The 14,589-nt window shown below is 41.1% G+C and overlaps 1 protein-coding gene across 1 annotated transcript in view; it reads left to right on the top strand.

Moving 5' to 3' along the window:
* The window catches only part of ATG4B (autophagy related 4B cysteine peptidase), a 36,400-nt gene that overhangs the window by 1,371 nt on the left and 20,440 nt on the right, over nucleotides 1-14,589 (top strand). Inside the window, exons 2-3 of the mRNA XM_042459458.1 lie at nucleotides 10,832-10,930; nucleotides 11,932-12,003. Coding sequence (XP_042315392.1) covers nucleotides 10,832-10,930; nucleotides 11,932-12,003 — 171 coding nt within the window. The remainder of the gene's footprint in view (nucleotides 1-10,831; nucleotides 10,931-11,931; nucleotides 12,004-14,589) is intronic.

Raw genomic sequence — 14,589 nt, 5'->3', positions numbered from 1 at the left:
AGAAGGATATCAACTCATTTGAGATGTGGTGCTGGAGAAGAGTGCTGAGGATACCGCAGACGGCTGAAAAGATGAGCAAATGGGTCCCTGAACAGATCAAGGCTGAAATCTCCCTGGAAGCCAAGATGAACAAACTGAGCCAAATTTGGCTACATCATCAGAAGGCATGACTCATAAGAAAAGGCAATAATGCTAGGAAAGGTAGAAGGGAGTAGAGAGAGAGGAAGACCACACAATAGATGGATTGTCTCCATGAGGGAGGTCAGGGGTATAAACTTGGAAGAACTAAGCAGAGCACCGGAGGACAGGGGACCCTCATTCACAGGTTCACCGTGAGTCAGGTTTCACTGGAGGGCAGTTAATAACAACAGGTCAAGTTTATAAAGATTTTAAGAACCACCAGTGGGCACTCTTAAGGATTTCTTTTTTTCAGGCCTTATAAGCTAAAATTGACCCCCAAAACCTGAGCTGACTTGTCCATGGGTCAATGTAAGTACTGTAGAAAGCACAAGCAGCTATGTCTGCTGGAATGTTGTATGTTCTCTGACATTGTTTTGCTTTCCTTCAGCCTTTAGATCAGTGCTCCCCCAAACTGTGCCCTTTAAGAGATTTTGGAGCTGAAGTTTAGGGGGCACTGCTTTAGATCCTTTGCTATATGCTGCTAAGTTTTACCCTCGACTTATCCATGGGTCATATCAAAATCCATAATTTTGGCCCCCAAACTTGCCCTTGACTTATACATGTGGTCGTCTTATAGTTGAGTATATATAATGTTCAGGTGGGTTTTCCTACATTTACATATGAGATGTTCTTGTCTTGACAATCGATTTTTATATCTTCTCAAAAGTGTCGTAAGTCAACATGGGAAAAAAAACCTTTATAAGAATGGTCAAGAAGAAGATGAGGAATGGCATCATACCTTTGTTTGCTATCTGATTTCTGATTTTTCTCAGTGGGTGAAAAACTATTTGTTAATCTGAGGTTGCTGACTTTTCTAAATGAGACAACAAAGATTCAAAATACGTACTTATAGGTTTGTGCTGCTTAGTGGTAAATCTGTACTAAGTCAAACAATTACCAAAAACCCAAGATGCACAACAGATAACTAACTACAGCAATAGCTTGTTTATGTTTGACAGATTTGAAGCAGTTTTCTCTTGTCTTTAATAACATGTGATGAACTGTCTGAAATAATTCTGGCACAAAACATATAGTTGTTAAATAATTGCTGGAGAAAAGCATGTGCCCCTTACTTCAGAATACCTTACATTCATGATATCCTCATTTTTGGGAATTTTCCTGTTCCTCCATTTTTCATCAAGAATTTTACCTGAAATACCTCAGAGCCGGTTTGATGTGATATTTGGAGACTAGGGATCGAAACACACACACTAAATGAAGCAGCTTCTGGCTGTTTTGGAGGTATGGTGTTTATATGACACATGTTCAAAAAGTGGCCAGAAGCCACCCTGATGTTGTGAGCTCATCCAAAGGACTAGATTAAAAAGGGGCAGATTTAATCCGGCTCCTGCAATGGCGTCTTGGAACTGCAAGTGGCAGTCTTCTTTTGGAGTGGACTGTATGGTCACTGTGGTCCTGGCCTATTTGCTTCACCCCCAGGTTTTGAATCTCCACTCAGCTGTGGAAACCCATTGGGTGATCTTAGGCAAGTCATATTCTCTCCATGTTGGGGGGGGGTCACCATAAGTTAGGGCCCGAACTGACAGGCCAAAATAAAGCTGCTTCGGGTCACTTTGGAGGTATGCTGTTTAAATGATGCATGTGTCCTAAGAGGCCAGAAGATGTTCCAAAGCCACGCTCCAGTCCTAAGAACTGGAGTGCAGCTTCTGGCCTCTTAAGATGCATGTGCCATTTAAACAGCATACCTCCAAAGTGACCCGAAGCAGCTTTATTTTGGCCTGTCCAGGCCCTTAGAAAAAGCATATAACAACAGTTGTCTTGTCCTTTTTTGAAAAGTGCTTCTCAATTAGTTAAGTTGACCTTTTTGCACCCAGGGAGCTCACTGTTTGGAATTTCAAACTGAAATAGCCACTGCAGCTTGGTCGATGACCAAAAACACTGTCAAAATCTGATGTGCCTACCATGATTTCTTCATCAGTTGTGGCAGGCCGCCTTTTTGCTTCCAGAACCACTCATTCCCTTTTGAAATTTTGACTTAAAACTGGGCACTGCAACTTAGATTACAACCAAAAACATTCTGTCTGGTCTTGAAGTGTCTCCACAATGTCCTGGTGAGTTATAGCTGCGGTAGATAACATAGGCATTTTCTTTTATTATTATAGAGCTATAATCTCACAATTTTGAAAAAGTCCTTCCTATTTATAATACAAAAAATAAAAATGCAGACGAAGCCCGCAGTTTGACATATTAAAATATTGTTTAAAAAACAAAGACATAAAATGGTTAATTTGTGCAAACTAAAGTCCAAAACACACTGCAGGAATAATCCAGTTTGAGATTTCCTTAACTGCCCTGGCTCAATGCTAGGAAATCCTGGGAATTGTAGTTTATTGTGGCACCAGGGCTATCTGACAGAGAAGGCTAAATGTCTCACAAAACTACTGTACCCAGAATTCCCTAGTATTGAGTGAAGTGATCTGAAACTGGATTATTTCTGCAGTATGTTTTGGACTAAAAGCCAAGATTTCACCAACTTTTGAAAAGTTATTAATGATTTTATGTATATCCTTAGCCTTAGCTCGGTTTTATAAAGTAAAACAAAAAGGCAGTTGTGTTCCCTTCCCATTCTAGCTGGGATAAAGGCTTAAACCCCTCCTCGCCTCAAACCATGGTCTGATCTAGGTAAGCACACTTGCTGCTGTGCTGGCTGTTCTGTTGTTGTTTTTTAGTGCTGTTGTTGTAAAACAAACTAAATGCATGGATAACATCATTTCTAGTGTAATACTAAATCAGTTTTTGAGTTCCAATGTTTTGTCTATTGGAGTATCTGTAGAAGTTTGCTTCATGGACGTTTTGCTCTCTCCAGCTTTCAGTTGGCTGCTCACATTTAGAAGTCATGAAGGGTCATTTAACAATATTTTATGTGTTTTAGGTTCTTCTGATATCAGCCTAATCATATTTTATAATATGGATTATATCTTCCGTACATTGCCATAAGATGCAGTGGTCTTGAGACTAACATTATGATGAACACTATTAAACACTGGTTGCTAAGAATGAGTTGCTTGATGTCGTTAAAGTAGTGAAATGATGGGTCTGTAATTGGGGTTGTTTGGTTCACTGGTTCTGGCATTGCAGAAACACTAATGGTGTGTTTTGCTCTGATGTTTGGCTGTATTCATCAAGGTATGATTAAAATTGTTATGTTACTAAGAGACTTTATCCTCTCCACCCTAGGTGTGGAAGATAAAAAAGCAGGTGGAACAAGAGCATTGAAATTTGTTTTTATCGATTAGCTGATGGTTTACAGTGTCTTAATGTTGTACCATTTCTAGTAGTGTGATGGCAATTCTTTCTAATGTGGAAGCATGCTTTCTTTGACATGCATTATATCTTTGACATGCATTATGTAGCAACAGAAATGCTGTGTCAGTAAGGATATTCCATCTGAGCATCTCCTACTTCACCCAATTCAAATAGTGTGCATGTGTGAATTTTTACTGCTGTATGCCATCAGCACACATGTGTAGTTGCATCATATTGACTGATTTCTCAGTTCTTTTTTCCTTTTCATAGGAATTTTATATGAGTTCTTCATGTTGTACTTTATCCTTGATGAACTAAGGTTGGTAGATGTTCCATATTCCAGACATCCACAGAGTAAACAAAATAGTTTGTCACCCTGTAACACTGATGTTCACATGTCTTAATGACAGTGGGAAAGAAAACTGGATGCTTCATAATATCTTTTCAAACCAATCGTCTGCACAGTCTACAGTGGGCCCTTTGTACACGCTGAGGATCCGTTCCGGACCCCCCATGTATGGAAAAAACCATGGGATCTCCAGTCCCATTGCTTTTAATGGCGGTGCCCATGCATCATTTTGTCTCCCTGGGCTTGCCGTCTGCGTGAGGTCAAGTCTGCATATGGGAAGCCCATGTATGGGGTGGGCGGACTGTATCTATAATTCCTGAGGTCAGTTGAGCACTTAGTATCTTCTTGATGACACTGTCTGAGTGGCTGATGGATTTTATCATAGAGTAGTTGTCACATAGCTTCTATTGGGCATGACCATAGACTGGGAATAAAATAAGGCACTGTATTTTCTATACCTTGTCTTAGTTATTAATCAAAATGAAAACTATAGTCAAGAAATCAGAAGAAGACTAAGACTTGAAAGGTGAGCTATGAAAAAAATTAAACAAGATCCTCAAATGTAAAGATACATCAGTCAGGATCATCCATGTCATATTATTTCTGATTTCTTTATATGGATATGAAAACTTGACAGTGAAGAAAGCTGACGGGGGGAAAATGGTGTTTCTGGAATGTGCTGGAAGAGCATTGTACTGATATCATGGATCCTCAAAAGACAAATAGGTCCAAGCACAACACAAGCACGAACTCTTAGTAGAAGCCACAATGACTAAACAAAGGTTATTGTAGTTTGGACACTTCATGAGATGACAGGAGTCATTGGAAAAGATGTTTAATGTGGAGTAAAGTTGAAGGCAGTAGGGAAAGATGACGATCAAATTATAGGTGGGTTGATTGGATGAAGGAAGCTATGGTGCTGAATCTGTAAGACTTGAGAGGGCTGTTAATGACACATGGTCTTTTTGACGTCTCTCATAGTGTTGCTGTAAGCTGAACTTGATCTCACATAACAGCAGGAGTAGCAACAACACAGTGTATATAAGGCTAACTTGTCTGTGAGAAGCATATTTGGGTGGCTTATGATTTTAGATCAACATATTCAAGATTAGGTTGCCATGTCAGTTCATATTACTTTATGGTTGTTTCCTGTGATACCCTCTATAGGAGGGAAAGAAATGACAGAACATCTGGCTGACCTGTGCTTCTTTCTATGTTTGGTAAGTACACAGCAAGCTTGTAGCTAAGTGATGCTCTTGGTACTTGTAATAAGAAGAGGTTGGTGGTTCTTAGCTGTGCTGCTTAGCAGCATTGTAGACCTTACTGCCCCTGAGCAGCTTTGTTTACACAGGTAGTTTCCTTAGGCTAGCTATCTTAACCTGACGGCTTAATTAACAAACTAATTGATTAGTTGGTCCAGGATCTAGAGCACATAATGGTTGTCTTCCTTCTCCGCTTAGCAGAACAGTGAATAATTGAAGCTGGCTCATCATTTGGAATACATGAGAAAAGGTGGAAGGACATATAGACCAAAACACGTAAAAATAATTAGAATGTTGAGATAATTGGCAGAAATACATGAAATAAATCGAAACATCTTCAGAAATCAGAATGACTGAGCAGTTCTTTTCATCCTTCACAAACCAGCTATGGTAACTTTCAGGTAGCAGTAATATTAGCATACTGCTTAGAGGTTTATTGCTCTTTCTCAAAATGTAATTACCATATATACTCACCTATAAGTCGAAAAATTTAAGCCCAGAAATGGGCTCTAAAATCCTAGGTAGACGTATATATGGGTCAATACAGTAATACTTCTCCGTGAGCCTTGGGAAAGCTGTGGAGAAGGGAGGGAGGAGACAGAGGAGACAAATTGGAGGTCTTTTTGTAAGCCATCAGCCTTGGGGAAAGTTGTGGGGACGGGAGGGAAATTGGAGGTTTGTATCCACATTTTGCATGCCCAGACTGTGACCCGAGGGAGAAGGAGGGAGCAAAGTGGTGTTTTTTCTCCCTTTGTTTAGAACCTTTATTACATACCCCGGTGTTTGACCCTTGACTTATCCACGGGTCATATCAAAATCCATGATTTTGCCCCCCAAACCTGTCCTCTTGCCCTCCAGGTGTTTTGGACTTCAGCTCTCAGAATCCCAGACCATTAGCCAAGATGGCTGAGGCTTCTGGGAGCTGAAGTCCAAAAACCTGCAGGGCCAGAATTTGGACATCACTGCACTAGATTGTTTTAGTGGTACCTCCCATGATCTCTTACCCAATGGCTATGTTGGCTAGGGTTGCTGGGATTGTGGATTGCACTTCAGCATCACTGCAGAGATGGCTATTGGTCATCTGCTGAATGTGTCTTAGGCCATTGTTCATCTTAAGCAGATTCCATCTGCTCTCCATGTTGATCTTGGTGTTTGGTGATGTGACTGCTGTGTGTGATTTTTATATAGAAACAATGCACCTATTACATAGTTGTTTGAAATGTGGCATGCTCAAGGAATTACAGTGGCAGCTAGATGGGTCTCATCCCATTGTGTGTATTTGTAGCTTTCCTGAAAAGGATTCAGCAGTCTTTTCTCAGAAAGTATCACATTAAATGCTAGTCAGAATCTCACAGCCCACAGAGCAGGATGCCCTCTAAGGTTGCAAAGTATGTGAAATTTGAACTGAATGTGTGATCTGGAGATCTATTGATTTTAAGCTCCACAAAAGAGATTGAAGAGCAGAGGAGAAAAGGCTGTTATGTTGAAGTGTACGTTTACACCCCAGCCTAGCTTATTCTTAACTAGTTTAGACTTACAACAAGTGGGTACATACTCCACTTGGTTGTCTCTACAAAAAACAAACAAACAAACAAAAAACTAAAGGGGCCTAGAATTTCTTCTGCAAATGCAATGCATTTGTACTAGTAACAGGTCTGGCTGGTTTAAACCAGGTTGGTTTTTTAAACCAAATGACTTTGGGGAAAAACTACCACCATCCCTAGTTAACATTTGGGTATTTTTATTATTTTCCAACCCTACTGGAACAACAATGACAGCTTTAATTAAAACATTTGAACTTTAACAGTTTATTTGCAGTTGTTCATTGTTAGACTAGTATCCACTGTCAGTTGCTTTTTTAAAATTACTTTCATAGTGCAAAAAATGCTATTCAGAAACACATTCTTCAATAAACATAAGTTCAACCAAAACAACTTGCTGTAAAAGAGCACTGAAAGAACAATTATTATTTGAGCCAGTGGCCATAACATCTGAACTGCATATTACTACATATTTTTTAAAAATTTAATCCTAAATTGGTGTAGTCCTATACTCTTATATATAGCCTACCAATTTGTCAATATAATGCCCAAAGTTTTATTGAAATATGTAAATGATATCAAAGCCTAATAACTTCAAGTTGTTAATGTTAGATGGCATTAAAACATGGCTGATCACGCTTTCTAATAAATAAAATGATATACAGTATTGATATAATCAGGATGCAATTTTTAAAATTACAACATTAATGGGGGGAAAAAACCTTGTTTAAACAACCCCACAGGTTTTTTTGGTTTAAAAAACCCCCACATAGTGGTTGTTTTTCCCCCTCAACCCTGAGTAGTAGTGGATGCTTGGCAATAGTTTTTTAAACAGAGCTGTATTACGTTGGGAAGGAAGTAAAATGTAATGCGAAAATAACTGTGGGGGTGCTGATTTTTCCCAATCAATGACATATATGGTGGCTTCCTAGCCTGTGTGTCAAGATGCAAAGTTACATTCCATGCAGTTAACTTTCTCATTAAGTTTTGCACTGCTTTTCCTGATTTGCCATGACCAGTGATATTTAAACAGAGGGTGGATCCCAAACAAGAATTATTTGTCTCATGGCTTAATGTCTAGTGACAGTACTGTATAATGTAAGGTAGGAGAACAGGAGAGAGCACAGTGAAATTTGTTAGTACAGTAACTGCTGTTGATTGCTCCGCTGCAGGAGGTCCTAAAGCAACTGGACCAGTCATTCTGGTAAGGAAAGTGATTAAGGAAATTTGGGTTGCATTTACACTGCAGAATTAAGGCACCACTTTAACTGCCATGGCTCAATGTTGTGGAATTCTGTGATTTGTAATTTTGTGAGATACTTAGCCTTTTCTGTCAGAGAGCTTTGATGCCACAACAAACTACAGATCCCAAGATTCCATAGCATGGAGCCATGACAATTAAAGCTGTGTCAAACTGTATTAATTTTGCTGTGTGGCTGCAGCCTTCTTCTCGAGAACTGTAAAAACATAGGATCATTGGCACAGCAACATAGATAGGAATAGCAAAAGTTACTGCTACTTTGTTCTTTATGTCCATGTTCTTGGTTGTTCCAAAGTGGAAGCATTTATGATCCCCTTGTAAAAAGAGCATGTGAAATTTGAGAAGTGCTGCAAAGGCTGGGATTAATTTAAATTCCATGTGAATGGCTCTGCTGTTGCACTTCAGAACTTTCCAAATACCTGGACCCAGCCTCTGTGTGCACCTTGAGAGACAAATCTGTTTTCATTTGCAGATAAGGGAGCTTTCCTTTCTGCCTGAATCTCAAAAAGGACAGGAGGAGAGACAGATTTGGAAGAGATGCATACTACTCCTATTTTCTAATTTAGGAAAAGTTGTCATCTTTAGCCTTTTTGTCTGATTTCATGTGCTATTAACCTGAGTCTATAATGTGAAACCCAGTTTCATTTTTACAGTAGATGCTTCTTCCCTTGTTCCATCTGACTCTTTAAATTTCTCCACCCATCCCATCACTTCCAATATGCTTATCTTACTATTCTTTAAACAAACAAACAAAAACAAACACACAAAGTGCAGGAGTGGCCTTGGGGGTCATTCCCACTATCTTTTAAACCGATCGTGATTCAGTATGAACCGGTTTAAAAGAGCATGGTTCCCATTTAATTCGAATTGCTGAAGCAATTCAGAAAGGGAGGCCATGCTTTTGGCCCATTTAACCCACGTCAAAAAGACGCTGATTTTCCCCCGGTTCTTTTTGTTTGAATCAATTTATTTTGAAATAAATCAATTCATCTCAATGTGAACCGTGTGGATTTGGATCTGCTTCCTGTGATGGGGGGTAGATGCAATGGCCCCATCCTTCTCCCATCATCAGTCTCCCTTGCCTCTCCGTCCCCAGTTTCTCTGTCCCCATCCTTCTACCGTCCCTTGCCCCCCCCCATTCTGTTATTACCTTTGGATCGGTAAGGGAGCAGAGTTGAGCCGCAAGAAGAATGAGCAGGCACCAGGCAGGTGGGTAGGAAGGCCCGGTGCACTGTCCGTGCCGCCGGGCAGTGAAAAGGCACGCTGGGAAGCTGCGTGAAGGCGGGAACGAGCAGGCCCAAAATGGGACAGGAAGGCTCCCTGGCAGCACAGACAGCGCACCAGACCTTCCTACTCTCCTGCCCGGTGCCTGCTCATTCCTCTTGCAGCCCAACTTTGCTGGCCCTGCTCCCTTACCGATCCGAATTGGTGAATTGGTGGAAACATAGTCTGAACCAGCTCTGCTGCTGAACCGGTTCACCAGTTCGGATCAGGAACCGTATTATCAAGTAAGTGGAAATGGGGCCTTGGTGTGTGGTTGAACACTGGTAGATTCCACTTGAAAGCATACAGTGAAAGATTACAGTCTAGATGCAAACAGAAGGTGGCTTGATTCCAGTGGAGTGTTTTACTTGGCAGGCAGTGAACAGAAGATTGAGCTCAATTTAGGGCCATCTGTTTGATGTTGTTTATCACTTTGTTGCTAGCCCTAAGGGTTGCATAGAGCCAGAAGCTCTACTGAGGCATTTTCTTTGTATGCTACTTGCTGGCAGCTTCCCATCACACTTATACTTTAGTCAGAAGTAGACTGGGCAGCAAGTGTAGGGGCCAGTGAGGTTTGTGGGTCTTTGTGATTTGGTCCTACAGAGTACAGTCAGGCCCTTCATATCTACGGAAGATAGTTCCGTACCCCTCCTGGGGGATGAGAAAAAATGCAGGACTTCAAGTTGTGTTTTCCCCAATTGAGGATGTGATGTGCTAGTGCGGCTGCGTGCACACGCCTCCATTGCAAACAATGGGATGTGCCATCTGCAGATGCTCGGATCCACAGATGGCAAGCCTGTGGATGTCAAGACCCCACTGTATTGCTGAAAACCTCTGCTCACTGAACAAAATGATGTTTCCTCCAGCAAGTCTGTTCATGTTGCTGTCATGTGCTATAAGTAAAAGATGGTGCAATCCTCTAATCCACTTTATAACAGAAGGACCAGAAAATAAAGTGCTGAATGAAATTGTAAAAAAATGAAATGATTGTGCCCAATATACAGTATATTCATAGAATCATAGAGTTGGAAGAGGCCTCATGAGTCACCAGCTTCAAAGCCCCTGCTCTGTGCAGGATCTCCAGCTAAAGCATCCCCAACAGGTAACTCTCAAGACTCTTTTTGAAGGTGTCCACAGAAGGAGACTCCACCACCTCTCTAGGCAATTGGTTCCATTGCTGAACTGCTCTCACTCTCAAGAATTTCCTTCTAATGTTCAATCAAAATCTACTCTCCTGTTACTTAAAACCTTTAGACCTGCTCCTACCCTCTGAGGCAGCAAAGAACATGCCTGCCCCTCTTCTCTGTGACAGCCCTTGAGGTATTGAAAAAGTGCAATCATGTCATCCTTCAGTCTTCTCTTCAACAAGCTGAATATGCCCAGCGCCATCAACCTTTGCTCATATGTTTTCTTTCCCTGACACTCTTATCCTTGTTGCCCTCCTCTGAACCTGCTCCAACTTGTCTATAGTCTTCTTAAAATGTGGAGCTCAGAACTGAATGCAGAGCCAAAATAATGCTCACTGTTTTGCCCCCAAAAAAGCAATTATCTCATTCTAAAATGTTGTTTTAAGAGATTGCCATCTGGATATGTGGAGGTCACATAATGTGTCCCATCTTAAAAATACTCTGGATTAAATGTCCCTGTGGAAACAGAAAAAATGTTAAAAGGTGTCTGAGTGTCTTTTGTGTCTTGTGTTTTGGAACAGCTACTCTCACGTACGATACACTCAGGTTTGAGTACGAAGACTTCCCAGAGACGAAAGAGCCTGTTTGGATCCTGGGGAGGAAATATAGTGTATTAACAGGTATTGATTTTACAAATATATTTGGAATATTTTGAATTACTATTAATATTCCATTGTACCATCTTGAAACCTGTTGTCTCACACTTTCTGTTAGTAGGCTTTAACACAGGATAGCTGTATGTTGTTTTGCTCTCATTCTAATAGCCTTACTGTAATAGCCTTTCCTTTTTTCATTTCCTTAACAACCTCTATTTGCTATACTGAATATTTTTACAAAAAGCAATAATTCTTTTGGAATGAAAGTCAGGGTGTACACTCCTTCTCTGTTTTCCTACATGATTCTGGTTTCTAGAAGCTACAAGAAAGATATCCAAGAGAAGCTGAAATGTTAAAAAGCATTATCTCACACACACGGTATCATAATTTTGGTTTGTTTGTCTTGTGATTCCTCTAGTCTGATATCCAGATATTTAATCAGTCTAAAGCTGAAAAGAAACACTTCCACATTTTTGATGCATTGAATTATTATTCAGTGATAGTACCATTGAGGTCTCTTTCATACAGCACAATTACATCTGTTTCATAGCATTTTAAGTGCTACAGCTACCGCCTAAGGAATCCTGGGATTTGTAGTTTTCAGAGGCACTTGAGCTTCCTGGCAGAGAATGCTAAATACCTCAAGAAAGTACAAATACCAGGATTTCATAAGATGAAGCCATGGCAGTTAAAGTGGTACCAAAGTGCTTTATTAGCTGAAGTTGAACATACCTTTATTTCAGCCAATAGGCCACGAAGCCTTTATTAGCATAATACAGTGATGGTGAACCTTTTAGAGGCCGAGTGCCCAAACTGCAACCCAAGACCCACTTATTTATTGCAAAGTGCCATGTCACTCTGGCTTTCTAGTAACAAACTCGGGCAAACTCTGTGCTGGGGCGATGGCACTGGTGCCCACAGAGAGGGCTCTGAGTGGCACCTCTGGCACGCGGCGCCATAGGTTCACCATCACTGGCATAATACCATTTTCTAGTAGGATTGTGACTTTTTTTCCAACCTTTTAGAGAAAGAAGAGATTCTGTTGGACGTGACTTCTCGCCTCTGGTTCACATACAGAAAAAACTTTCCAGCAATTGGTAAGAAGCAGTCTTTGTGTCTCTAGTCATACCGTCAAATGAGGCTTGTTTATTTTTTAGTACTTGATCTACCTACAACCTGGTGAAATGAACAGGAACTTTATGTTGGCTAGAGTCACCAGTATTTCATAGGAATAGATTGATAAGACTCTTTTTTTTTCATTTGGAGTATGGAGTAGAAATGTTTCTGCCTGTAGCTGTCTAGATTCTAGAATGTAAGTTTACATTTGCTTCTTTTATGCTTCTGATGTTTTACTACATTTCTAGCATTCCTAGAAAAGACAAATACTGCCCTACTTTGAAAATAGGAAACACAAAAACATACAGTAATGTCAGAATACAAAGGCTGGGATTCTCTATCGTCCTACTTACCTCAGACGATGTCATATCCCCCAAAACCTATCTTTTCAGCTTGGCAGCACCCCAACTGAAAGATTTCCAAGGGACTGCAGATTGAAGTGCTGCAGCACTCTCCTGGTTGCAGGGCTTGTTGGGGTCCTGCCACAACTGCTTAATACACCCTGTCTACAGTGCCTGAAAGTCGTTTGGCTGGGGCTCTGCCTTCCAGAAAAGGGAGTCATGTTTGATCATGAATGTTCATTCCTCAGGGCGCCAGAGCAGACGGGCAGGAAAAAGCAGATTGATCCTGCTTTATCCCAAATTGGATTGAAACCCCACTGCCTGCATGGCCTAGTCCCAAGGCTCACTGAATGTGCACAGCCCAGCTGCACAGTGCAGCATTAAGCTGCATTGTTGGATACATTTTTTTTGTTGCCTCCCCACCACAGATGCATACTGTCACACAAACACAATGCTGGCAACTTTCTAGTGCCTTATATATCTACCCAGATGTGATCCCATTGCATTGCCACCCCTTTGATTGGCCACACAGTCGCATGGATAATGCTCCGCCTGTACAAGGCATTGGTGCATCAGTGTGCGAGTGATACATTGGCAAAACACAATCATGGAGGTTCCTCCTACATAGCCCCTTCACTCCCATGCCCCCCCTGTTGGACTGTCGGATGTAATGACATCCATTGGAGTTGTTGCACTTTCATTTCTTTGCTTTGCCACAGCCCCACACTCACATTGGGCTGTTTATATGCAGCCGTGAAGGTGCACATTTTCTGTGCTAAGCTAAACCATCTTGGGTTTGGTTTGCTCCAGTTTTTAGCTCTGGGGTATGGCTTCACTCTGATTTCCACCTTCTTTGTAGGGATGCGTCATCTAAACACCCCGCCTTCAAAGCGGTTCGAAACTGCTTTATTTTGCTCACCTGTTCCACCCCAGTGTTATAAATCCAATTTACATTCCTTTAAACCACTACACAGGATGACATCCAACGTATACTTTTTGGGAAGGGGGTAGTATTGTGTGCTTTTCAAAGCTTATTATTGCTTCTCTTGTTGTTTGCATGTCTACATATGTTCTAAAGAGGACTGCCCAAATACAGGAAATATTACAATTTCTTAGTTAAATATTCTGGCATCTACCTTCTTCAGATTCCCAAAAAACAATGGAAACCAAATTGGAAGTTATAAAAATGGTGACAACAGAGAATTGTAAAGTGAAATTCCCCTGTATACTTGTTCTAAATGTGCAATTTTTTAAAAGTTCAAAAACAAAAGTAACATTTTATATATGCTTTTCCTAAGTTAAGACTCTGGAATGTTGCATTTTTATATCCAGAAACTATTGTTATTTTATAGCTCAGGACTGAACCATTTATTGGCAGTAGATATGGTTGTCGTTGTCCGAGCTTAAACATTTGGCAACAGGTTATTCAAGGTTTTTGTTGTGATTCTCAAAATAGTTAAAAAATATGTATAGTTGTTTTCCAACATACATCATAGGGCATCCAAGGTGCTTGTGCTCATTAAGAATTACCTTGTAAAATATATTTATTTATACGAGGGGTGGGAAATATACAGTCCCTCCCTCTTTCCAACTGTCATCTTCTGGCCTTAGAGGGAGTGAAAGGACAGGCCCAATGCCATCAGGCCTGAAGAGGAAGAGCCCTCCTTCCAACTGTCATCTTCTGGCCTTAGAGGGAATGAAAAGACAGGCCCAAAGTCATTGGGCCTGGCTTCAGTTAAGAAAAAGAGTCCTCCCTCCAGTCCATCTGCCTTGGTCCAGGCCTCAGAGGGAGAGAAGAATGCTGGACCTGATCCCCTCCCTCCCTCACCATTCCCTTCTCCTTTTGTGTCGTGTCTTTTTAGATTGTAAGCCTGAGGGCAGGGAACCGTCTATTATCCCCTCTGTTGTAAACCACCCGGATTCCCAGTGATTGGGCGGCATATAAATAAAATCCTATGATGATGATGATGATGATGATGATGATGATGTTGCACCGTCACTCCCATAAGCCCTAGCAACACAGTCCATGGTGAGGAATCCTGGATGTTGCAGTTCAACAACATCTTCAGAACCACACTTTGTTCACTCCTGATATATAACTTAGGGGCAAAGCAGACTGGCAGCTTGGAGTAGCTAGAGGCCACTCCAGCACCATTTGTCCTGGGATCACAGTAACCGGACGGTGCAGTCCCAAAGCTGACCCCTGCCATGGTGCTCAATGGGTCA

The sequence above is a fragment of the Sceloporus undulatus genome, chromosome 3 (assembly GCF_019175285.1).
Source record: "Sceloporus undulatus isolate JIND9_A2432 ecotype Alabama chromosome 3, SceUnd_v1.1, whole genome shotgun sequence".
Taxonomy (NCBI): Eukaryota; Metazoa; Chordata; class Lepidosauria; order Squamata; family Phrynosomatidae; genus Sceloporus; species Sceloporus undulatus.
This window is presented reverse-complemented; position numbering and strand designations above follow the sequence as displayed.